We start from the raw sequence: 24,620 nt of genomic DNA, 5'->3' as shown, positions 1-24,620 counted from the left end.
AGGTACTGCTTTTCTTTCCCTAGGTGTTTTTTGTTTTGTCTCACCATATACAGAAATTCTGACTTAGTGTGACATGAGATGTTTATGATACATCTTGAAAAGTTTGGTAAATTTAGTTTAGATTCACAGTGAAAGATTTATGAGTCCTCTGGTGTTACTGGTGCAGGCCAGGAGTCCCTGAAGATGATTCCGTGTACAAACCCAAGAGAGACAGACTACAGGGAAGGCAAATAGAGTGGAGGTAGCAGATGTAAGAAATGTAGGACAAGACAGACTACTGCTTGGGAGAAAAGAATAAAAGAACCCAAAGAAATGCAAAGAGCTGAGAGCTATGTCAGGCCATGGATTCAGTCTGAAAACTGCCACAGCAGCTGGCTTGATGCAGTAAAAATGCTTTCTTCCCTTAGTGGAAGATTTCACAGCCATCCTAGTAAATGAACTTGTGGCACCTTAAAGGGGAAGAAGCTGCCTACTGGTAAGATTTTAAATCACCATTCTCCAGTCAGACAGGATGGAAATGTTTCAGGAGTGCTGAGCGAATCTCGGCTGTACAGGTTGCTCTTCTGATCTCTTGCTGTGCTGCTGCCTGCCATTCAGTGAGTGTAAAATTCTAGGATAAAACAATTTTTCAAGCCTTTCAAAACTTAACATTTCCATGAAATGCCTCTGATCCCCATTTGCTCAGTGAGTTGCCATTACAGGGAAACTTAAAAATAAAAGGGAAACCGAAGAGTAACAAAGAAGAACCAAAAGACCAGGCTGTTTGAATGGGAAAGGTAATTTTCAAGCGATGTAAAGCTGACGAATCTTGACTTTCCACAGAAAAGAGAGCAACCAGACAGATGCAGTATGCCCATCAGCATCTTGACAATAAATTCTGGCAGTAAATAATGAAAATGACTGTTCTACCAGAGAGAACAATCTAAAATTCACTGTTTTGAAAAAACTCAGAAGGTTTTTTTAAGAACCTGAAATTAAGAAAATACATCTGAATTCTCTAGACCTTATAAACTGTGAAGTCCTGAATCTGACATTTTATGGCTGGATGAGATCAGCTAATATTCTGATTTAACAACATACAAAAGAGGATGCCCAAAACAAAGCAGAATCCTAATGTGGTATTTATTCCAAAATTTGTAGTACTAATACCATTGTTGCCATGACAACCTCAAACCCATGAAGCTGTACTCTACAAACAATGCTTATGAAAATGGAAAATTACTTTTAAAAGCATAAATTATACATAAATTGACAACAAAAGTAATCATTATACTGACCGAAAACCAACTCTTCGGGTATAATGCAGGCAGTTCTTAGTGACATGAGTCTGGAAGTGGACAGATCTGCAGATTGCTCCACATTCTGGACACGTGTATGGAGATTTATGCTGATGAATTCTCTGGTGTGATGCAAAACTGCACTGGTTAGGAAGCAGCATCTGGCAGATATTGCATGTCTTCTAAACGATAAACCAAAATAGATGAAACAAAAGGTTTGGTTCAGCTATACGTAACGTCTTGTGTCAAACACTGTAATATATCAAATAAAAGGTTAAATGTTATGGCTGTGATGTGAACCAAAAGAAGTAGGCAACTACTAAATGCAGGCTCTACTGACAAATCTTGTAGGACAGAGCTGGCAGGTACTGGCAACCAGACATCTGGGCATTCTGGGCCATTCTGACACAACAAAGCTCTTTCATGTATCACTGACCATGGGAGATGCATGTTGGTTTCTATAATTTTACTTAGGTGCCTCACAAAATTACTTTAATAGTGCAAGGGGCCTAAGTACAACTTGAGAATCAAATCTTATGGTTTTAATTCAGTGCACCACATAAAGTAAAAAAAAAAAACCCAAACCCACCAAATATACTATCTTCACTTTCTTTAATCCTTGCTCCTGATGAATTCTTACGGTAATATCCATAATACCAATAAAATGGAATATTATCAGGCAGAAAGTGCACAGATAACTTCAAAATATATTTCTCAGGCTAGAATACATTATCTGCATTATATCGACATATTGTGCATCTGAGTAAAAACTAGAGATATAGAAAATATTTACAAAGCTCTTCTTTACAGGGCAATCTTTCTACATGCAGGAGTAACCTACTAAACTAATTATTTTCTTGTATTTTGTTACACAAAAATAATTTAAAAAAATCTTCCAACTACATGTTGACTATACGCCAAATCAGAAACACTGAAATTTTTTGGGTGCTTTGTGCCATTTTTGGGATGAAATGCAAATGATATAACCCAGCTGTAAACTGGCTTCACTTTTGCTCACAGTTGCTTTCCATCACTGGAGGGCACAGAGAGCCAAACCTGTAAAAGCATTCCAGAAAATGTTTCATTTACAATAATACATCTCTCAAATCTCTAAGCAGATACCTGACATCCTGTATGGAGCTACGATTCTGTTTAACTCTGATCATGAAAGCTGCTTCACTGACTTCAACAGAAACACTCATGGTCTCAAAGTTAAGCACAAATACAAGTCTTTGCAGAATAGGCCTTTTAACTCAACCTCATTTTTTAAGACTGCCTTGTACGGCTTTTCAAATTATTATTATTTCTTATGACTTAGGACTTATGAATCTCACCAGTGACTTACGAAGATTTAAAAACAAAACCAAGACTCCTTCATGGCATGGGTATTTTTTTAACATGAGGTTTGCGTATTTTTAGAAATGCTGTCCATAGGAGTCTTGCATATGTAGTCATGTGTACATTTTGCAAGAATATAGAACAAAGCAAGATCTCCAGAGCTGCATTATAAATTATTTACTAACCTATGTATGAAGAAATCCTGAAATAAAAAATTAAGAACTAATCCCTTTCCTCATGGTAAAACAGTTTCTTACTAAAACCCAGGCGCTTTACAAAGTCACCCCCTTCTTCCAATTTAGGCAACTCTCCTTTAAAACTCTTTTATAAAACAGTAAGATCCAGATAATATAATAGCAGAGTCAAAGCTACCATTGTAGAAGAAATAGTACAGTTATACAAATAGCTTTCATAGGAGTCTGACTTACTAGTATTAGCATCTATACCAGTAAAAAACCCCCACCCTATTCCCATTTAATCAACAGGAGACAGACACTAACTCCAAAGACGGAAGGCAAAAGCCTTTATAGTCACTGCAAAAAAGGATTACCTTTTTTTTCTAATAGAACACAGTTTAATATCAAGGTCTAAAGTAACTTAATTGCTTTAGCATTTTTACAATACTACTAATACTCTAAGAACAAGTATATTTTTGTATTACAATCTGTACACTCTATGTTTATTCTTTTTTCCAAAATAGCTTATTCTAAATGCTTTTTTTGAGGGTGCATGCAAATACTTCGATTCTTTTTTAAAAAACAGTAATTTGAAGTAGAAATGTTAGCATGAGACATCTTGTGGTCACACATACAGAAGGAAGAAGTGTATTTTCATATGGTTCACTTTTAATGTTTACTCTGTGAGCATAGTGGCCTGATATGTTTGAAAACAGTGTCCATCCAAACATAGTTCTCAAATGTCCTGACAACAGCAAGATGGCAAAATGCAAAACATTAAAATAGAGGAAGTAAAGAAAATCTACCATTACTCAAATTCAGGTTCAATATTAACACTATTACCAGCCTAAAAGATTAGTAAGTAGCATGGATACATTTACTACCCTTGCAGAAGGCTTTGCCCGAGGTGAACTACCTGCGGGGATTTTGAACTATCAACCTGATTAGAGTAAGTCTGAAACTGTGATCAGACACATACAAATATTCACCCTGAAATGCCAAATATTTGTCCTCAACTGACCAAACAGCTATGGCTGGAACCACCGACTCATGTCCTCAAAACTGAACAGAACTGGTTTGGGATGCTGACTTTGTCTTCAGCTCAGGCTTAAAGGCAAAATCTTAACTAACCACAACTCTTATTTAAAATGTGCTTGCCACATTTACTTGGCTTCAGTACCATTCCTAGTCTATCTTTTACCATTTATGTATTAATAAGCAGCAGTGTAATACTGAAGACTCTGGAGTATTTGATTATGTACGAAAACAGCAAAACACTTCTTACTCAAATAAAAGAAACATGTGGGGTTTTCATAGTCCTTCCAAAGCCTTTCATCTGCAGCACTACAAAAGGAAACCGGGATGCTACGCCACAAAAGAGCCATACAACATAAGCGTATCTCCCCGATATTGCAACAAGCAGCCTGCAAGATTCACCTGTAATGCTAGTAACTCAGACTGACACAAAATACTAATAATGCTGTTTGTCAAGGCCGCTGGTTTGCTATTTTGATGAGTACAGTAAAATGTTTAATTGTAACTAATTACAGTAGAACAAGAAGAATCTACTGTGAAATTCTGAAATTCAGCATGTTTGCTTACCATTTTATTTTGGGCTTAAGGTGGCATTAACTTCCAGTTCTCTCATTCCAACCCATACCAAAATAAAACACAGTTTGTGAAAATCATCACCTGCCTGCATTTAAAGTCAAAGTTTCAGAAAAAAAAGGGTTAGAAGAAAAAATGGTGGAGGTGGAAAATAAAGATACACAAGAACTATGAGTATGAAGGGAAATGAGCTATGTAGTTTCCATGGGAGCTACACACTTATATCTGTAAATACGATGAACATTAACATTAATTAGCCCAGGTTTGCTGCTTTTTTTTTTTCCCAGTAAGTAGATGAGGGTTTCATTCAGCCAGGAAACCTGTCAGTAAGTGGTCCCATTCCCTTTAACAGGAATATTAATGGAAGTAAAATATTACAGAAAGGTAACAACTTTATAGGGAACATCTTTTAATTGCTAGGGCTGGTTTACTATTGTTTATTTCAAAAGAAACGATCTACCTTATTAACAGGAGTTTAATAAGAACAAGAAGTAACAGCTACTTACTGCTTAGAACAGTATACATAGAACAGTATACAATTTCCATTTCAAGAGCAATTAGGTGGGCACTAGAAAAAACAGTAAGCTGCAAATAATAACTTTTTTCCTACTATTTGTTTGCAAAATCCAAATGTTTGGTTTTTTCTTTCTTCCTTCCTTCCAAAGTGAAAATATCAATTTAATCTAACTTTCCTGTATTCCTCCCCCCCATAATAATGGTAGTTTTACAACAAAAAGCCAGTGCCAAGCACTAAGAAGGAAAACAGAAGTCAGAGTTATTTCTCATCCAAGCTTTTCAAGGGGTAACATATAATGAAAAAGTACGAAAATGTTTATTAATAAATGCCTATACAGAGTCTTTCTTCAGCAAACACTACCCTTGCAGCAATGCGTGGGACAAAAAATGGACAAAAAGATAACTTATCAAGAAAGCAGGATGTATTGCTCTCACTAAAGCAACTGTTCAGTTAAACAGTTTCTACACTGGGCATTTCAGCATAGCTGCAACACTACATTATGTAATAAAACACAACGTTAAAAAAAACAGCACAGAACTGAAAACTGCTGCTTGATATATGAAAAGGACTAAGAAAAATATGAAGTTAACTTTTAAAAGGATATTTCAACATAGAACATTTAAAACTACATTTATTAAGAGTATTCTTTTAAAATGGAACAACATGAAAATAGCTTCTTTTCCCCCAGTGCTTTGTACCAACAAGGCTTTTTTTTTTTTTTTTTTTTAAAAACTGGAAATCCATGGCCTAGTAAGGAGATATTAAGGCCTTGTCCATACATTAGCTCTTAAAAGAGAGCAAGTTTCCAACAGAAGACACAAACACATTGACAGGTAGTAGGCAACGCTGATTGCTTTCTGTACCTTCATGAGCTTTCCTCCCTGAACAGCATTATCTGTGTACCCATACTTATCCTTCCACCTAACTGCAGTTATATTTTGACATTCTATGAAGATCTCAGTTGCTTTCCTGTAGTAAATCACCAGGGTAAACAGTATCTAACAGGACATGCATAGAGAGCAAACTCAGCAGCAACAGGGCAAAAGCACCAGACAGAGGTAGCAGAAAAGGGCAAAAGGTGTTTCTACAAATCTGTTTAGTTTACCTGTCCATACAGAAAGCGAGTACATCACTTCTTTATCCTTGTTCTTCTCTATTTTTTTTTCATTTTATCCTTACCTCATCCTCCCAACCTATTCTCAGTATATTTGTCTGTCTCTCATCCACTTGCTTTATCTTGGCACCTTCTTAATTGCTTGATTTTATAGTACCAAGAACAACAGGGTTTTCACAAGGACTACTGGATCTTATCACACCAAATGATACCTAATGGACCTATTACGGAAAAAAAGATAAATCTAACACCAATAAGCACCAGCAAAGCAGTTAGCTAAAGAACAACTACCAAGTACTAAGTAACTCGAGCTGGTGCTGAATATACTCATGGTCAGCCATCAGAGACTGTTCGAAACTGCAGAAAGATCTGACGGAATACATACTGCTAACTTCTGATAAAACGCTTAAACACACTCGCTTTACATAGGCATATCTGTAGTATCTTACAAATAGAAATTCACCCACATGGCATTTCACTGTGAATCCAGGCAATTTCAGCCCAAGTCCGCTAGCCAGTTAGTAAAGTAGGAGCTGAGGCGGAGCCACATAATCCATATAGTCAAGATTATTTCCACATTCAAATCTCTTGACATTACTACCTGTAGTGGTGGGTGCAGTTTAACTGCTTCATGGCCACAGAACAGGTCTTAAGTTTAGTAAAGAGATTCTGACAGGAACCTGTCTGCACTTCTATGACTAATGGATTTTTTCCTACCTGCAGGACTTAAAAACCTTTTTCCTGTACACTGCTGTGTAATTCCCAGGAATATTCCTTGGGGTGCTTCTTCTTACCAGTCTGAGCATGTTTGCAGGTTTTCAGGTTCCCACATAGCAAGAATCTGCAACACCAAGCTCTACTGAATGCTTTGAAACACACCAGAATCCCTTTTAATTGGCACGCCCCAACAGAAATCCAACTGTATCATTTAATTAACAATCTTAACTCTTATAGGATTATAAAATACATCGCACACTGATTAATATTAACTTTTATTGAATGACGTGTTTCTTTCAGATTAGGCCACATACATTAGTAAAGAATTTTAAAATGGTTTGTAAGTTTAACTCACAAGCAATCGTAAGAGGAAAGGAAAGCCAACACAAGTAAACAAATGGTCACACAGCAAGAAATGCATGCCAGTGAACACCACTTTTCAATTCTGTTTAAGAAAGACTTGAAGAAAACAGCATGCATATCCTTTTGGTAGAATCAGTGTGCCATTTATTCATTGCCTAGAGTGCCTGTAGATAAGAGGAATGCCTAGCTCACTTATGGTGCTATATGAAAATAATAAAAACTGACAACAAATCAGGAATGAGTCACTTAAAACTATCATTCAGATTGAATAGGTGGGCTGTTAATGAGGGTGCCAATTAAGTGGATTCCACAGGATACTCAAATTCCAAAGCACAGAAAGAATCATTAATAATTCTTAGTAAAGACCATTATTAATTTCAGTATTAAACTGTTCAGCTGTAAGAAAGCTAATGCTAAATTTTAGCAAAAATATACAGTGTAAATTTCAGACTTCAGGGCCTAAAGAAATTCTAAGAAAACTCTTATTTAAAAAATGTTGACATTCACTATGTAAGTGCTTGCACGATTTTTGTGGTTTTCATTTATACTTTTAATCATGGAGGTTCAGATAATTAACAGCTAAATGAAAGTAAAAACATATCCAAAGTCTCCTAGGCTTATAGATGAAACATTGGAATTTAAACATATGATACTCTACTTGTCCACTTGTGTCTGCAGCCTGCTGGAAATGAGTTGCAAGAGATGTCTCATCTTGGAAAACTTCATTACACTCCAAGCACTTTAGACTATGTCTACAGAGTTTTGATGGATCTTCATCTAGTGGCATAGCTGGAATGACAGGTGTACTTGCTGGGGCTGATATTACTGTCCCAGTTATGCCAGACTGTATCTTTGTTACAGTATGTGTGCCAACTCCCACAGGGCTTTGAAGCATAGATGTAGCAGTATTGCTTGAAGGAGATGCTATCATTTGATCTGCTGGGACTGGTTTTAAAATCAGGTGTGAACATTGCATTACAACTCCTTTTTCCTTGTGTCCACGAGCATGGGAAAGAAGACTGCATTTATTGTAGAAAACTAAATTCTTTGTACAATGATTACATGTCACTTCAATTCGCACGCTCCTCCTGTCATAATGCTGGGTCAGGCTCTTCTCAAGAGCAAATGAGTCACCACACTCCAAACACTTGTAACCTCGTGTTGGTAACGTTATTCCGGCATTGGCAGGGGGACTAAGGTTTGGGATGTAAACTGGTACGGGATTGACACTACTCAGCACCTTATTGAATGCTTCCACTACAGAACTTTGTAGAGATGACACCACCTGGACTCGAGACACTTTTTTAGAAGGCTGTGAGGCTGCTGCAGAAATTATTGCCTGCTTTATTTGTTGCTGAGGTTTCGTTAGCACTTGGCGGAGTTCAGAGGTGGTTTGAGCACCTTGAGGCAGAAGATTAAGGTTGGCAAGATGGACTGTCTTTGGCACAAGTTTAGCACTGGCAAGGCTTGATGCTGGCACCACAACAGTCTGCTGTTGTATAGCATTGGCAGCTTTTATAATGGCGCTACTGGCACTCTGCACTGAAGCAGCAGATATTACAGTGGCTTTCACTGTAGTATTGTTAGCAAGCTTCAAATTAATAACTTGTGAACCTGCTGTTTTAACTGCTGAAACAGGGAGAAAGGCAGTAGCCACAGGTTTGATAGTGACCTGTTTTGGTGCAAGTTCTGCAGATGCAACTGCATTGGTGACAACTGTGGACTGGAGAGGAGCTCTAGGAGGAGAGGAAAGAACAGCAGCAGAAGTTGGCGAGGACAGGAGAGATGTCATGGAAGTTACCATAGAAGCAGTCTGCTCTGGCTTTTTACCAGAGTCCAAATCAACTTCTGGCAACACTCTGGTAACAGTTCTCTTGATCTCCCCAGAAGAAGTCTTGATGGTTTTTATGCGAACTTTAGGAATTGCTGGTGTTGACCCTGCAGGAGAAGATGGAGACCCTTTGCTACTGTTTTCACTTGATACACTTCTGGGACTATCAGGTGGTTTGATAGATGGCTTTTTAGCACCATCAATGAGACTCTGAGATTCAGGTGATTTTTCAATAGCCTGGGGACTTTCACCCATGTCTTTTGGTAATGGAGAAGATTCTCCTGAATTAGACTGTAAATCTTTACCAGTATCTGTAGCTGCCTTTTTAGCACTCAGTGCTGCAATTGCAGCAATGCATGAAGAAAGCTTTGCTGATGACTTTGCTTTCGACTGTGAAATGCTGGCAAGATTTGTTTCACTTTTTTCAGTACTCAGTTTTCCATCAAGTACCCTGTTTTCAAGAAGCTTTTCAGAATTGTCTTTTAGCAATTTGTCCTCTGTTTTTCGAGCTTTAAAAGGCTCATAGACACTTAAATTCATGGAGTTTGTCTCTGTCTCTCGTTTAGCAACTTTATTTTTATCTATACTACTTGAAACTGGGATTCCAGATTTAATCAAGTTCTCCCCTCCAAGTGCCTTTAGTTTGTCATATTCCTGCTGAGATACAGATCCTGCCAAGACATTTGCTCTGAAATTTGCACGCATCTCCTCCTTATCTGGGGGGTCATCCACTTCAATTTTTTCATCATCATCAAATTCTTCAGCACTTGATATCGGGCTAAACTGGTTGAAAGCCGAATCCTTCAGTGTAGTCTCAGAAGCTGACCCATCATCTTTAAGTGACTTCCCTTCATCTTTACTGTAACTATCAAGAGCTGATGACGTTAGAAAGCCATTATGCAAGCCATTGCCTGTGGAATGGTGGCCATCCTTGTCCACTCCTTCGGAAGAATCAATAGTACGCACATTTTTCACAATGACACTCACACCAACATCAGATGATGATGGGGCATGAGAATCTTCATCTGTGTGAGCATTTTGTTTTATGTGGCTTTCATGGTCATCATGTCCAGATTCAATAGCTGCTTTTGGATCGACCATGTCTGGTATGTCAAAGGCTGCAAGAAGGTCATCGAAATCTGGGGTCTTCATATCCCCCATGGTCATGTATTTGATTGTAAGCAAATCTGTAAAATAAGCAGAAAGTCATCATCTCAGTATTTTAAGCTCTAATAGCACAGTCTTACACAAAATAAGCTATGTTCACATATGCCATGCAAAAAGGTGCTACTTCACTTCTGAAGTAATATTTTCAGAAATTACACATTCCAGAACAGTCTTCCAGTGCAAGTGTACAGACGAATTATTACACCAAGAGCTATAGTAATACATCAACTTCACAGACTGTGACCTAGTCATTTCATTCTAGGCATAAAATTCTCTTCAGTGACTTTCTTCCTGTCCCCTCCCCTACACGCCCTCCTACCCTCTCCCACATACACTATGATTATAACAAGATACCTAGACTTTCACGAAAGTAACGTGAGGCACTTGCAATTCCTTCTAAGTCTAGATTTTCCTTGACATTTGCATTATCAACCTGATGAGTCATATTGAAGATGGTAACAAATGTGTTTCTACTAACAGTTTAAGACTGTTGCACTGCTTCCTATAAATTAAATTGCTTTATAAGAATTAGGGAATAAGTGTCTCCCGGTGTTCACAACGCTTTTTTTTCAGCAACTCTAATGAAGGATCTAGTGTATCTACACTATTCCTGGCAGGCGTCTCACCTACTTTAAAGACCACCCATAACAGAGATTCTACAACCTCAAATGTAATTTGTTCTAGTCATTCACAATTTTCACTGTTACATTTCCTACTACATAATCTGAATCTTTCTCGATGCAATCTGAATGAACTACATGTGGTTCTATTCACCTATCCTCTTTGTAACAGCACTTTACTCCCTTCAAACTTTTCCTTTTTAGGCTAACCAACACCAGTTCTTTAGGGTTTTCTTTCCCCTCACAGATAACATTTTCCAGATCCTGTTCTTTTTGTTCACCACTGGCCTCTGTTGTTGGTTTTTTTTCCTTCCAATTCCCAAACCAAACAGGTAACTCAAAACTGAAACTTTACAAATGTTGTGTAAAAAGAAAAAATAACTTTGAGTATACTTTTAGATTTAAATCCCACTATGACATTTGGCATCAGTGCCTTTTTCCACTGATGTTTCAGTAATATGCAGAGGTGTGCAGGGGATCACTTGTAGAGATCTACAAAAATCAGTTACAGAAGCACAGACAGACATTTTCTTCATTCTCTTTCATAACCATGCACAGGTATGATTTGTATTGTTGTGACAGAGCTGTTTTAAACATACTTTCATTGTTCAGTAATTATCAGGCCAAAGTTAGCATTCACCATGAAAAGGTACTTAACCAAGTAAGTGTTATTGTTAGAAAATGCCCATTTAGGAAGCACCCAGTCTGTCCTCCTGCCTTTGTATCAGCACTAAAGGGCTGGAAAACATTCTTACCATATAGCTCAATGTTCTGTCTCCAGTATCAATTAACACAGGCCATCAGAGAATCATAGTGTGACTAACTGCAACAGTGCTCTCCCAGCTCCTCATATGAGCTCAGATAAGCAAGAAGCTACATGCCCCATTGCAGAAGGTCTGTTGGAAGCCGCTTGCCAATGGAGATTCATCCTACAACTTCAGTAGCTCACTTCCTCCTCCTCTTAGCTCATTAGCTTGAGCTCTGGAGAGAAACTACTCGCTGACTGTTGAATTCATCTGTAACAATGCTAAGATAAACTAATCAAAATGCATATATATGTTTAAATATATATTTTTATGCACATCATTATCAACACAGGCAGCATTCTAACTGTTCCTCAGAAAGATGCAGTTTATTAAAAGAGCATAACCCCTTTGCTTGACAAAAATCTCTAAGACTTATGTATTCATCAACAGTGGCTACTAGGAAGTCATTATGGACTATAAGAAAGGCAACTGAGGAAAATTCCTCAAGGATACTGGAATACACACAGACATTTCATGTAATACCTTCAAATAAATATATAATGGTTTTGAAAATTGTTTACATGGTCCACTTTATTTTTTTTTTTGCTTTGTCTACTTTATTAACTCCTTTTCATTGCACTAAGTCCTTCTGCAGAGCTGAACTCAGCATGTGATTCTTTATAAAATTATGAGTATACCATTGCAACTGATGAATTTACTTTCTTAATTAACTCATAATTCCTTTACTTAATGGACAATATATAGTAGCCTATCATGGTAAATGCTCATCATCAAGACTCCACTACTTTTGTAAAGCATATGGTTATAATCCATACTTATCAGACATAAGATTGTTTCACAATGCTGGTAATTCTGGATTTATTGTGTATTTGTTTAATTCTAACATTTTAAAAATCCATTTATTCAAAAGCAGGTTTCTAGCCTTCATGCACTTAAAACTAGTAATTGGGATAAAATGAACATAAAGATTTAAGAAAAGAGACTAGACAAGTAACCAGTACAGCTCAACTCTCTTGCAGTATAATCAGAAGCTAACTCATCATGTTCAGCACATGTGGCAGTAGACGCCTTCCTATACCAAAGCAAGATGACTACCACACTTACGCACAGTGCTGCAGACCTGGACTTTAGTCTACCCTCTGCCTGAAAGATTTCAAGATCCTGTGAAATGGCCACAATTACAAAGGCAGTTATCTAATAAATAAAAAAAAAATACATACACGCATAATATCAAAATTACAAAGAAAGTTCTAAGAAGAATAACTTCTTATAATTCTTATAAGTTTCTTATAAGTTCTTATAAGAATTAAATGGAAAAGATTCCAGAGACCAAAACATATCAAATCCATGTAAAACCACAAAACAAGCCTTAACTGACACAGTTTTTCAGGATTCGAAAGACTAATTATTTGCACTCTGATTACACATCTGTCCATAGGTGTCTTTTTACAGTTATTATATACACTCAAAACAGAAACAGAAAGTCTTCCTAGTCTAAAACTTCCTCTAATTACATATACTGGAGTTTAATTAACACTTAGCAATAGCAATGAATTAAGCAAAGGCCCACTTACACAGTATTTCATCCAAGTATGTTTAAGAGCAAAACTGTGTAGCAGAGGAGATACATTTGTCCTTTACTGAGAAACTCGGTTAGGCTAATTCCAAAATGAGAAAGTATCTCCAAAGAATTCAGGGATCTGCAGAGCTAAGATCATAAATTTATCCATAGACAGCACACTGCATAAAGTTGCAACTGTCTTTCAAGTGTATGCAGAAGGAACAACTCCCATGCTCTAGCAGAGCATGCGAATGGATTGGTTTCTTCTGTGTGGGGGACCCAGAATTACTGGTGCCCTTATGAAGAATCCCTCCCGTTCTTCAAACTTTTAAAGCAATCTTAAGTTAAACAAAAAGGGACAAAAGACATAGCCAGTCTTGATAAACAAGCAAGCAAAGTTGTAACATGGATGTTTTATTCATCTCTTCCTCACTATTCTAGTATACCATTTTAAGATTCAGTATATAAACCATGTTTCCACCACAACTGCCAGGACTCTGAAGCCACATTCCTCCCTTTTTTTTCCTCCAAAAACCTTGCAGTAACTCCTTCCCTTAACGATAAAACTCTGCCTTTTATCCAAGATCAAAATCAACTGACAACGTTGGCTGCCCGACAAGCTGTTAGTCTATTCCTTCTCTGGGCCAACATGATGCCTGTAAATACTTCAGAACAGGAAACGAGGCAAGTTCCTGGTTCCCTAGGAAATTGTTATTTTCCAGGAACTGGAATTTCTTTGAGAACTGCTTTTAAAGTGCTGAGAGCAAAGTTCAATGCCTCCAAAGAGACACGCAAAGGTGTAAAAACCCAGCATCAGAGGGCTGCCATTAAGATGATCTTCAGAACTGATCTGAGAAACAGTCCACAAGGTGTGTAATCAACGACACATTCCTCAGACTAAACAAACAAAAACATATTTAAAGAAACAAAATGCAAGACTCCCACCTTCTCAAACATCTTTGTCTGAAATAGAATTTCTTTCCATTTTTAGTTTCTGAATAGTAGAAACAAAATTCACTTCAAAAGAGGGAAATGCCAACTTGAAGCATGTATTATGAAGAACAATGGATAGATGATACAATAAACTCAACACCCTAATTTTGTGTGTACTCATATGAAGAGTCAGTTCTTAGATTTATTGACTCTGTCCAAAGTACTATTTAATTTTCAAATGAGAGCCTCCCTTTGTAACATCCCTTTTCGTTCCCATGGACTAGTTCCATTTCCTGCCTCTCCACCTGGCTGGCTGCTGCTGTTTACCAGGAGAATGCCAGGAAACACCTATCACTTTTGTCATAAGATTTGCAACCTTTAGGGTGCTTGAATTACTTGAGAAAAGTTATTAAAGAAAATCAGTTTCTTTAAAAGTTCAACCATTACTTTGCTTACTGACTATTCAATGATAAAAATAAGTAAAAAGGAAAAAAATCCAGATATGGCCAATAGGAGTTACAAGGAGCAGTGAGGTGCAATGCTTCTGGATTCTGCTTTTTTGATGGTGGGTGATAGGACTTCAGGGAAGATACAACTGAGTCTTAAAAACTTAATGACGGCAGAGTCTGAATATACTTACTTCATGATTTCCATTAATCTCTTTGGTGACAAGGTCCATCCCTATGTGTGCATCGATGTCTTACTGAAATGTAAGGTGTGAATTAAATTCTCGAGGATAAACCAAGATTGTTTTATTTGTGTTCATGCTTTGTTCAAAGCATGTATGCATGACCTCCTGCATTCTTCATTCTTTGGAAATGCATCTCCTGACATAAGTGCTTCCTATGAACAGCATGAAGAAAATGACACAGGTTTTAGCCAAAGGAAGATACTCCTTGACTGTTCCACTGTCTTACTTTTCCCAGTTAGCCTTTTTACTCCAGTTCATTTGATAACACATTCCAGTGAAGCACTCACTTGGGTAATTATGTCAAAACAAGAACCAGATCGTGACAACTCTCTACTGACAGTGGAAGAAGCAAGCAGGACAAGAATTTGATGCTACACCCCTGAGAAATAGTTAAATTCTTGTAAACCTTTTGAGGCCTTTGTATCCTGTCTGTTAAGATGGAAAGTCTAAGGATGTATTCAAAGATTTTAAAAGGCTGATGTCCAGAAAAAAGGGGAAAACAACTGCAAGATGTACTGCATCCAGGAGCTTCCGCCCTACTGTCAGGGATTCCAGAGACCATTTTGAAACACTGCTTTCTTACAGCAACTATTTGTGTAGATGTGAGGAAGGCTCAAATATGCAATGATATAAATATCAACCAAAGAAATATCAGGGCTTAGAAGTAAATAGCTACTTCTGAAGGATTAATAAAGGCAGTTTTGTTTTACTACATGGAATTTTTGTCACTCCTCCTCAAGCCCTGTATCTATACCTGTTCCAAGTGGAGGGACTCTAGCCATATGAGAAAAAACAAACAAACCTACTCTTTGATGTATTCTGCCAAGGGCTGGAAGGGGGGGGGGAGCAGAGAAACACACAGAAGAAAACATTTTTTTCTCACTTTCTAAATATGATTTATATTGTAGCTTGGGCTTTAGGACAGCTGCAGATGGGGCACAGTATTCTCTACAAGAAAGACCAAGCTGCCTATAAATTGCTGCTAAAATTAAAAGGTACTTTTTGGTGTAAAGCTAAGAAATTGTAAACACTCAAACCAGGCTCATTTTGAGGAAGTTCAACAGCCTAATGAAGACAAGGGAACAGAATCATCTGGCAGCTTCCAGACAGGTCATATCTCCAAACCGCTCAAAACTCTGATTTTTGTCTGTCAAGTACAAGAACAACTTTAAGCTTCCCAGGCCTAGCAAAGTCAAATAATCCTCCTCCCTTTCCAATACTTTTCCAATTAATATTCTCTATGCATGAAGGCTTCTAATTATCATTTCTGGATCACAAGCATGGTCTTGCATGCTCAATTTTTATTCTTTTATTTCATCATTAACCTTTAAAGAACTGACCAACTTTTCCTCCTTGACACTCACCCTCCTGCTCATCCAGATCTTCATTACTCAACCACAAGTCTAGTGACTCTATGTAATTGCTTTAACTGTCTGTACTAGCCCTGTCTTTGCTACCATATTAAATTTAAATTCCTACCCTTTGCCTTCAAATCCCACATAATTGTCTATACTTACAACGTGTAACTCCATGCTTTTGTTCAACCAACTACTCAACTCAAGCTTCCCTCAGCAGCAAGTCTGTTTATTATTTAAGGAAACAGGAAAAACCCCAACTTTCATTTTCATCTACCTATGGAATTCATGTTCTTGTGACTACATTCCTTTACCTTTCCTAAACTCTTCCTGAAGTTTTTACCTCCATCTGTACCATGTACAGTTGTGGACTGTTCACTCTTTAGGGCAGAGACCTTTTCTTTTGTATGTTCTTCAAAGAAAATCAGTGTTCTTTTCAGTACTGTGAAAACAAGAGCATTGAGACACCACTTTTCAGTGTCTAGCACATGGTAATATCTTGATTCTGGAAGAATACTTCTGGTATAACCATATATAACAATTACTCTGTTATAGTTAGACTGGTATAAATTCCCAGTTAGACACACTATTCCAGGACAAGATTCTGATAATCTGGTATAATTACTTCACTTCCAAACACAACTGATGATGCCTAAATAACATCATGCTCATTCTGGAACAAAATCCCTACACAGGGAGTAATACCAGCCTAACCAGCATAAAAGCTTTTTTTTTTTTTAGTTTCTGTATTGCTATGCCAAGAAATTTCATCAGGTAGAGAAGACTTAAGTGATTCAATCAGCGTTACAGTAATATATATCCTAACGTTAGACAAACATCAACCTAATACACAGATTACGAGCAGTTTATTAGTTATTCACCATATATTAGTAATAATGATTGACTAACACTTCTGATCATTTACTTTGAAAGCTAAGTACCTGAAAGAAAGACAAAAGCAATATGCTAATTTAACCACCAAAGCTTCTTCAGGAAATGAGAACCACAACTCAAATCACAACTTGGTGTGGTTTGAAATACTCTGCAGGCAAGTAGGATATGCAAGAGCCCACTTAAACCACAATCAGCAATGTCTATCATATTCACATAAAACAGGTTCCTTTTCACTTCAAAGCGTCCTTCAGAGGTCCCGTGACTCGTTACTATTGCAAAACTCAAGACAGATTTCTGCTTCTAGAAATATAACTTTCATAATAGGCAGCATTTTGATTTCTTTTGATAAAGGTCTCATTTACCATCTATAGTATCAATATGGTCATGCCAGTCCTTACGTAAACATCTTTGTAAAGTATGGGGTGGTTTACAGTTAAAATTTACACCAAGCAATCTGCTATTTCACCATTATACACCGTACCTATCTGCCTTAAAAAAAAGAAAATCCAATTTGTCTCCATGTATGAGCCTCAATGAGGAAGAGAAATCTGAATTTGCACTTCTGGTTTTCTAAAAGAACATTCTATCAATTTTATTCCTCCCTCCTCCCCCTCAAAAAAGCTTTGGAGGATAAGTGTTAGCCCAATATTTCAAGTATTAAAATTTTTAGCTTTTTTTTGTTACTCAGTGCAGGTTTAACGCTGCTGCTAACAGTTTCAGAAGAATTTCGGGATTTATTCTTTACTAGCCCAAAAAAGTTTTCAACAGGCATTTCATCACAGAATCTCAGAACAGCTGAGGTTGAAAGGGATGTCTGGAATTCCAATTTCTCTGCTCAAAGCAGGGTCAGCTGTAGCAGGACCCACAGGATGTTGTCCAGTCAGGTTTTGAGTATTTCCAAAGATTGAGGCCCCAAAACCTCTCAAGGCAACTCCAGCATTTCACCACCCTCACAGTAAAAAAGATTTAAACCATTAATTAGCATTCAGACCTACTCACATTAATTTGCCTTACCACCCACTTACGACAATATCTAAATGCATTCTTAGAGTGCACCACCAAATGGAAGCAAGCTATGGAAGCTTACCAAATCATTGCCCATTTGCTGCTGATCCAGAGCACAATCCCAGCTCAAGCCACGGTCAGGTAGAACATTTTGGAATTGGGACAGGGTCAGAAGCTACACAAAGCTCAGCTAGTGGTTGTGATTTATACGGCTGTCTCTGCGGCCCATTTCCACAGCAGACAGTACCAGTTCGCATTTGACTTTGATCTACTTTCATGCGAGCTATACAATTAAGATGCTATAAACAAATCTGGATGCTGTAGGGAGGAAATAAACTTGAATGCTAACCTTTCCCAACTATTAATCCAAAATATTGTTCAATATTATACACAAAAGACATTAGAATAATTGCTAAAATATTTACAAAATGATAAAAAATTATTTAACAAACCCATTCCTCCACTCATTCTGCTTTTATTCATCTAGCTCTAGAATACCACAGAAGCCTGTTAAACCACACACTGGCTGCAAGAGTTGTTTTAAACTACCAAATGCTGAAAACAAACAGGCAATAAAGCCACCAAAGTCAATGCATTACCAAGTGTATTCTGTTGATTTGAATAGAAGTGCAGTTTGGTTTTAACTGTTTACAGTATTTTTAACTTTTCAATTCAGGAGTGTCTTCCATAAAAATTTTGGGAGTTCAAAAATCACATACACCAGGAATGAAAGCAATGGTAGCAAATTACATTTGGGATGGCAGAAGATGGAAGTCATGGAAAAATATCACAAAGATACTGAATGGCACTTGCATGATGTTCATGGTGCATTGCCATAACCTGGCATAGAGACCGACCTACAGTGCACATGTATGCACATTGTCTTTTCCTGGTAAACAAAATAATTTGGGAGTCCCCAGAGGCCACGAGGATGATACTTATCTCCACGCACGGAATGCAGATGCAGTTGCAGCCAGACTAAAGCTTGAGAATTTATGCTGCCTTGTTTGCTGTTAATTCATACAGGCAAAACTTTTTCCAATCAGTTTGCCCATGGATTCAAGGTTAGAGCCTTAGGAATACAAGATCTCTGCAGAGGAGTCTCTTATTCAGTCTTTCATGTGAGGTATGGCAAAGTGCTCTTTGTGCTTATCGCTTAGCTGAGTTTTGCAATTATGGATTACCAAACCATGTCAAACGAACACGTAAGATTTCCCCAAAAGGAGCCTGAGTTGTTTTACAACTGTAAGCATGTTACTACCGTTTTTTCAAAACACGCCCATCCCTGTAATTGATTATAAAAGAGCGGGTAATTGTCTTTGTCCTCTTTTCTACTATATCCTGCATCTGATTATGGATCCTTCTTATCTGACCTATTAAAAGATGAGCCCTTTTCCCCTGCACTAGGTAAAATGAAGTAAAAACAGTTCTTGAGAATTTTTGTTTGTTTTCTTAAGCAAATTTCCACAGGTTTTGACAGCCAAATTAGAATTACTTGTAGTTTACGACTCCTTAGAAGACTCATCCTGTAGCCTAACTCCTCCATTTTTTAACTTTGTTATTTTTTTGCAAAATGGGTATCTCAAGTTCTCTTTGGGTCAGAGAAAACAGGAAGGGAAAAAGAAGGTGTATCTTCTGAAGTCTGTCCATTTCCTCTTCTTGCACCACCACTGAACCACCTCCAGCACAATTTAAAGAGAACCACATGCAACTCGTTCAAATCTCACTATTATCAGCCCTTGGCTGGCAAAAAGACCAGGGATATTTCAACACGAGCAAGGTATCTCCTTTCCCACACCATGGGGAGCTGAACAGACCGTCTCTACCTAAAGCTGGCCAAATGAAAACTACCTGTATTTATCAAGAGATCCAGTTAAGGTTTTGGGCCTAGCAACTTCCTGAATTTCTCCTAAAATGGAGATGAATTCATGAAAAGCAGGTAAATCCCCATACCATTCTTTCTGCACTCTACTTAAAAATTAATTACAAAAATTGCTTAATTTTGTCCTTCTATATGTAAAATGGGCTGGGACAGTAACACGGGAATAATTGGGATGTACAACAATAATGAATAGAATTTTGAGATTCCTAATTTAATGCAAATTCGAATCATATCCTAAATGGCCTTTGCTTCCTGCCTATTTCCTTTAATCTACTTTTTTTTTTAAGTGGATGGCAATTCTTGCTCATAAACAGCGTGAAGCAGCTGCAGACAATCTCCGTGAGAGCACTCCAAGTCAGGGAGGGCCCTCCTGTGCAACACTAGCAACAAACAGGCCCTAAAACGTTAGGGTCAAGTTTTGGGTTTTTGGTTTTTTTTTTTTAAACATACTTTCCCAGCAATCTGTCTGCGTATTTATATTTTAACACACATTCATACTTCTAAGAAAACCAAAGTTAGTTAATTCATTCAAAAGAGGCTTGGAACTTGATAAATCATTACCCTTATTCTCAAGATCAAATACCTGAGACAAGCCTCAATGCAAAATGAGATCATGATTGCTGATACAGAGGACCAACCCTCCAGCATTAAGCAGCATCTTCTGCTGGAAAGCTGGCCTACGTGCAAAATCAAAATCTCCTGGTGAAGAGCATTTACAAATATTATTAGACTGAAAAAATAAAACTCACCAAGAACACTGCGGACTCCAGCATCTATTCAGGTTTCTCATCTTACAGTCTACAAAAATCCCTGCAAATTCAAAACCTCCTTTGCTAAAAATAAAAATTCGTAGTACAGATTGTGTTCAAAAATCCAAACAAAACAGATACATTGAATTTTGTGACAATTCAAGAACTTACAATTTTAGAACTGCTTACTATTCTAGTAGAAAGGAAAAAAAATCTGAAAGGTGCTCTCATGTAACATGAATTTTAGCTGACACTTGGAAAAGAACATGCATCATCAGCAGCAATAGATACTATTCCTATCATGCAACAAGAATTCATGTTTGCAAGCATAATTTTGCTACAGATGTCGATAGTCAAATATAGAACCTCTGCATCCAAATGATGAAAAATATGAACAGAATTCAGCACAGTGATCTGTTAGGCATTTTGCTCCACCACACAAGCTATTTACTGCCCTATCAAATCTGAGAAACCACACACATTGTAGCTGCATTAAACCCCATAAAACCGTAATTTCAGGTTAAACATTAGCTATTAGCATTAGCTATTAGCATGCTATTTTCACTTTTCTACAATTAATATCTAAATACCTTACGTAATATACTGCAGTCAGAAATAAAAAGATTCCCTTGTATTGTCACTCTCTGATGCAGGCACCCTGCCTATCATCAGCCACCACACAACTTACCCAATATCCACAACCTCTCAAGGCTTTTAAGACTGTCTACTTTATTCTGCTGAGCACAGAGGAAAAGACCCTCATTTCACACTAGAACAGAACATTTTCAGTGTTTTGCCTCCATATTTATCTTGATTGTAGACTACCAAACCAGCTAACACAGCCAGGACTGGTCAGATTTTTTAAAAATCATACTGGTTAAGATTCTAGAGTTGCTGATTTCCTGTTATAGGATGTAACAGTTCTAGCAAAAGAATCCCCAAGGCAAAATGTTTAGTGTTCCAATGTGTAAGCTCCAACAGCCTTTGTTCTTCCCTTTGCTATATTCATTACTGCTTTCTTCTCTCTCGCCTCTCCCTCTCCCTGAATCCTCCAGCTTTCACTATAAGATACAAATGCCAGCTCAAATCTAAGTACACGTTTATTTTTTAGATGAGAGGGGAAAAAAAAAAATCCTTTCCATTATCCATTGCTTTGAGTTAAAAGCAGTCATCCCTCAGGAGCTGATGCACTGCCCATCCGGTTTCCTATTCTTATTTCATTACTGCACAATATTATAATTCATGCCACTAATAACCCACTGGAGCTCCATCAAACCTCTAAAATACATCTTTCCACTTGGCTGCTGCAAAATCCTCCCTGGGTTACAACAGTTTAAGAAACGCCACCCATACTATTTATTTTACATGTTTTTTTCCTATGTAGGCTATATTAAGTATATGTTTAACACTGAAGACCTTAATTCAGAAGTAAGTATCAGGCTACTCAGATACGACCAAACAAGCAACCTTTAAATAATTAGACAGATAATTCTGAATGTGTAATGCTGTAATACAACACAGAACAGTTCACTGCCATGTGGTCCACAATTTATGATTGTCACTCAGAGGCCTATTCCATATCACTACATTGTGAAAACACGTATATTTGGATAAAAGATATTTCAGTGAAAATACTGTATTTAGCCAAGATATCAGTAAGTCTTTACAAATAATAGCTTTAATCCTATTAAAACTGGAGGACATTAATAGCATTTCTTTAGCAACACTTAAACAATTGTCTCCTTACTAATGTGCCAAGTGTGCAATCAGGAGCCAGATTTACTTTTCACATACATGTACCTTCATGCTATTGTTATATTCATACCCAAACCACCACATCTCACCTTGTGAACCTTGACCTTTGAAAGATTTTTTTTAGCCAATGCTCAGTTACTGCCACAGATGCATTACCTCTGCAAATATGAAAGGGTTAAAGGCAGCCCCAATCAATAGGCCTACAAGGGAAAAAAAAAAAAAAAAAGGAAAACGAGTATGCCTTACAGCATCTTTGCAATGCTTTTATGCACAATTCTACAACAATATTGTTTCCTTTTGGCCTTACAGAAAGGCACAGCACCCCCCCCCCTTAACATCTCCTAAAGAAGAAAACCACAAGACAGCACCCTGTAAATAAAACAGCATGCAAAGCAGCATTCTTCAGTCACAAGCATAACTACAATTACAAATCATTCAATCAATTTTATTTAGTTTAGTTTTAAAATAGACTGCATAACCAGTGTCCCACCCTTGCAAAGCAAAAATATTTTAATAAGGGTCATAAATCTCAGCTCTTGCCCATTCCTTAAGCATAAAAAGGCACGAAAAGCCAAAGTAATCTCAGTTACTGCAAATATGTACATTTATATACAGAATCCTTTATGACTATATTTGCCACATACCAGTGCTGTGTGTCTAAAGTGTGCATTCACATACTGTTTTGGGATGGTATCTTTCTGCAAGCTCCTCTGCTTTTGGCTGCCATGAAGGGAGGAAGCTATCCCACTGTAGTAGCTCAGTGACTGCATTGTGTTCAGGAGCTGATCTGCCTCAAACCAGTTCCAGCCGGTTCTGGTCACCCTACATAAAAAGCTATGGCAACCCTCGCTGAGTTGCCAACAAGTCCCTGAAAATTGCAGGGGCTCTTTTTCCTGTGGTGGTGGGGACGGCTGCAGCCCTGTCCCCCTGCTCCCCTCGTGCCCGGCCCACGCAGCCCCCTTGCTCCCCAGTGCCGCCCCACACGCTCCCTTCCTCTCCTCCCCCACTTACCTCCCACAACCTGGCTGAAAGCTGTGAGTGTGTGCGTGCCTGTCTGTAGCTAACAAAGAGACCGCAATAAAAATCCTCATAGGATCTCTCTTGCAGCACCAGGCAGGCTCGGCCACAGCACTGGGAGACAGACTGCTAACCAAGGGCTGCTCCCCCCTCTCTGCTCCCCACAGCACAAGGGGTGGCTGCTGATCAACGTCACATCTGCCCCCTCATGCCCACGGCCGTGGGGTGGCCGATCAAGGTCTTCTCCCGTCCGCCCTCCCCACTCCTCGCTGCATCTGGGGCCGCTCGAATGGCATTTTCTCTTCCCTGCACAGCGTTACTACAAAGATTACCCACACACGCACCTCCCTCCCCTCAAGAAATCCATTTCCGCAGCAGCAAGATGCCTGCAAAATAGTTCCTTTGCCCCCTCCTCACAGCACCGAGTTGGCTGCTGAGCTGGTTTTTTTTTTTTTTTGCTATTCAACTATCCTTGAGGCACTGAAAGGATGAAAGCTGCAGACCCACGCCTGACCAGCCCCCCCCGCCTTCCCACACCCACAGCTGCGGGGGAGGCCAGGACACAGCTCTGCGCAGCCTGCTCGGCTCCCACCCTGCAAAGATGGCTGCTGATTACAGCCGTTTGCTCGGTCCCACATCTCTCTCTAGGGCAATCCCTAATCAAGGTCACGACTCCCTACGGTGCCAAAGTCCCTCCAGAGGAGGGCTCCGCACCCACCTTCGCCCATGGCAGCTTCGCTCCTAGCCCGCTCCCCCTTTATTCTCTGCCACCCGGGGCCTTCCTCCTGCGTGGCTGACAGTCACCCCAAATCGAGACGTTATGCACCCCGCTCCTGTTTTGGCTACTCACCCTTGCACTGGTAAAACCAGTAACTACCTCCGCCTACGCGCCAAGCCCCATCCTCTCCGGGATCTGCCGTGAGATGGCTCTTCAGCAAGGCTTTCCTCCAAGCCAGCTGCCACGCTAGGCTACACCAACCAGCCCCTCTGCTCTCCGGGCTGCACCTGTAACTGTTAGCAGAGGTCTCGGGCACAACCCTTCACCCCCCCCTTCCCCTGCGGAGAGAGCTGAGATCTGGCACTTTCTCCACATCCCTCATCCCCACCCCATTCTGGGGAAAACGACCATGTTCTTCCGCTGCCTCAGCCCCGTCTTCTCCGCACAGGCGGCTCCAGCCGGCCCTCCCTCAGCCCCTCAGCCCGGGTGGGCTGCTCCCGCCTCTGCGGGCCGCCGTGGCCCCGGGCACCTCGCTGACGGGCCGCGGCCCCCTCCCCTCGGCGCG

The 24,620-nt window shown here is 38.9% G+C and overlaps 1 protein-coding gene across 8 annotated transcripts in view; it reads right to left on the bottom strand.

Annotated features, from left to right (window-relative positions):
- Nucleotides 1-24,543, bottom strand: part of ZNF532 (zinc finger protein 532) — a 49,714-nt gene extending 25,171 nt beyond the window's left edge. The window contains exons 1-5 of one of the 8 annotated variants that reach the window (XM_010583062.1): nucleotides 24,188-24,275; nucleotides 22,965-23,169; nucleotides 22,410-22,520; nucleotides 7,769-10,128; nucleotides 1,278-1,459 (exon numbers count right to left, since the gene is read on the bottom strand). In XM_010583062.1, coding sequence (XP_010581364.1) covers nucleotides 1,278-1,459; nucleotides 7,769-10,108 — 2,522 coding nt within the window. In that variant the 5' untranslated portion in view covers nucleotides 10,109-10,128; nucleotides 22,410-22,520; nucleotides 22,965-23,169; nucleotides 24,188-24,275. Of the gene's footprint in view, nucleotides 1-1,277; nucleotides 1,460-7,768; nucleotides 10,129-14,629; nucleotides 14,683-16,349; nucleotides 16,464-22,409; nucleotides 22,521-22,964; nucleotides 23,170-24,187; nucleotides 24,362-24,443 lie in introns of those variants that run through there. The other 7 variants (XM_010583064.1, XM_010583063.1, XM_010583061.1 and 4 more) reach the window with 7 other exon arrangements.
- Nucleotides 24,544-24,620: the final 77 nt, after the last annotated feature.

Source organism: Haliaeetus leucocephalus, unplaced genomic scaffold (genome assembly GCF_000737465.1).
Source record: "Haliaeetus leucocephalus isolate CR32 unplaced genomic scaffold, Haliaeetus_leucocephalus-4.0 Scaffold866, whole genome shotgun sequence".
Lineage (NCBI taxonomy): Eukaryota > Metazoa > Chordata > Aves > Accipitriformes > Accipitridae > Haliaeetus > Haliaeetus leucocephalus.
The sequence above is the reverse complement of the archived record's forward strand: the minus strand, read 5'-3'. Positions and strand labels throughout refer to the sequence as shown.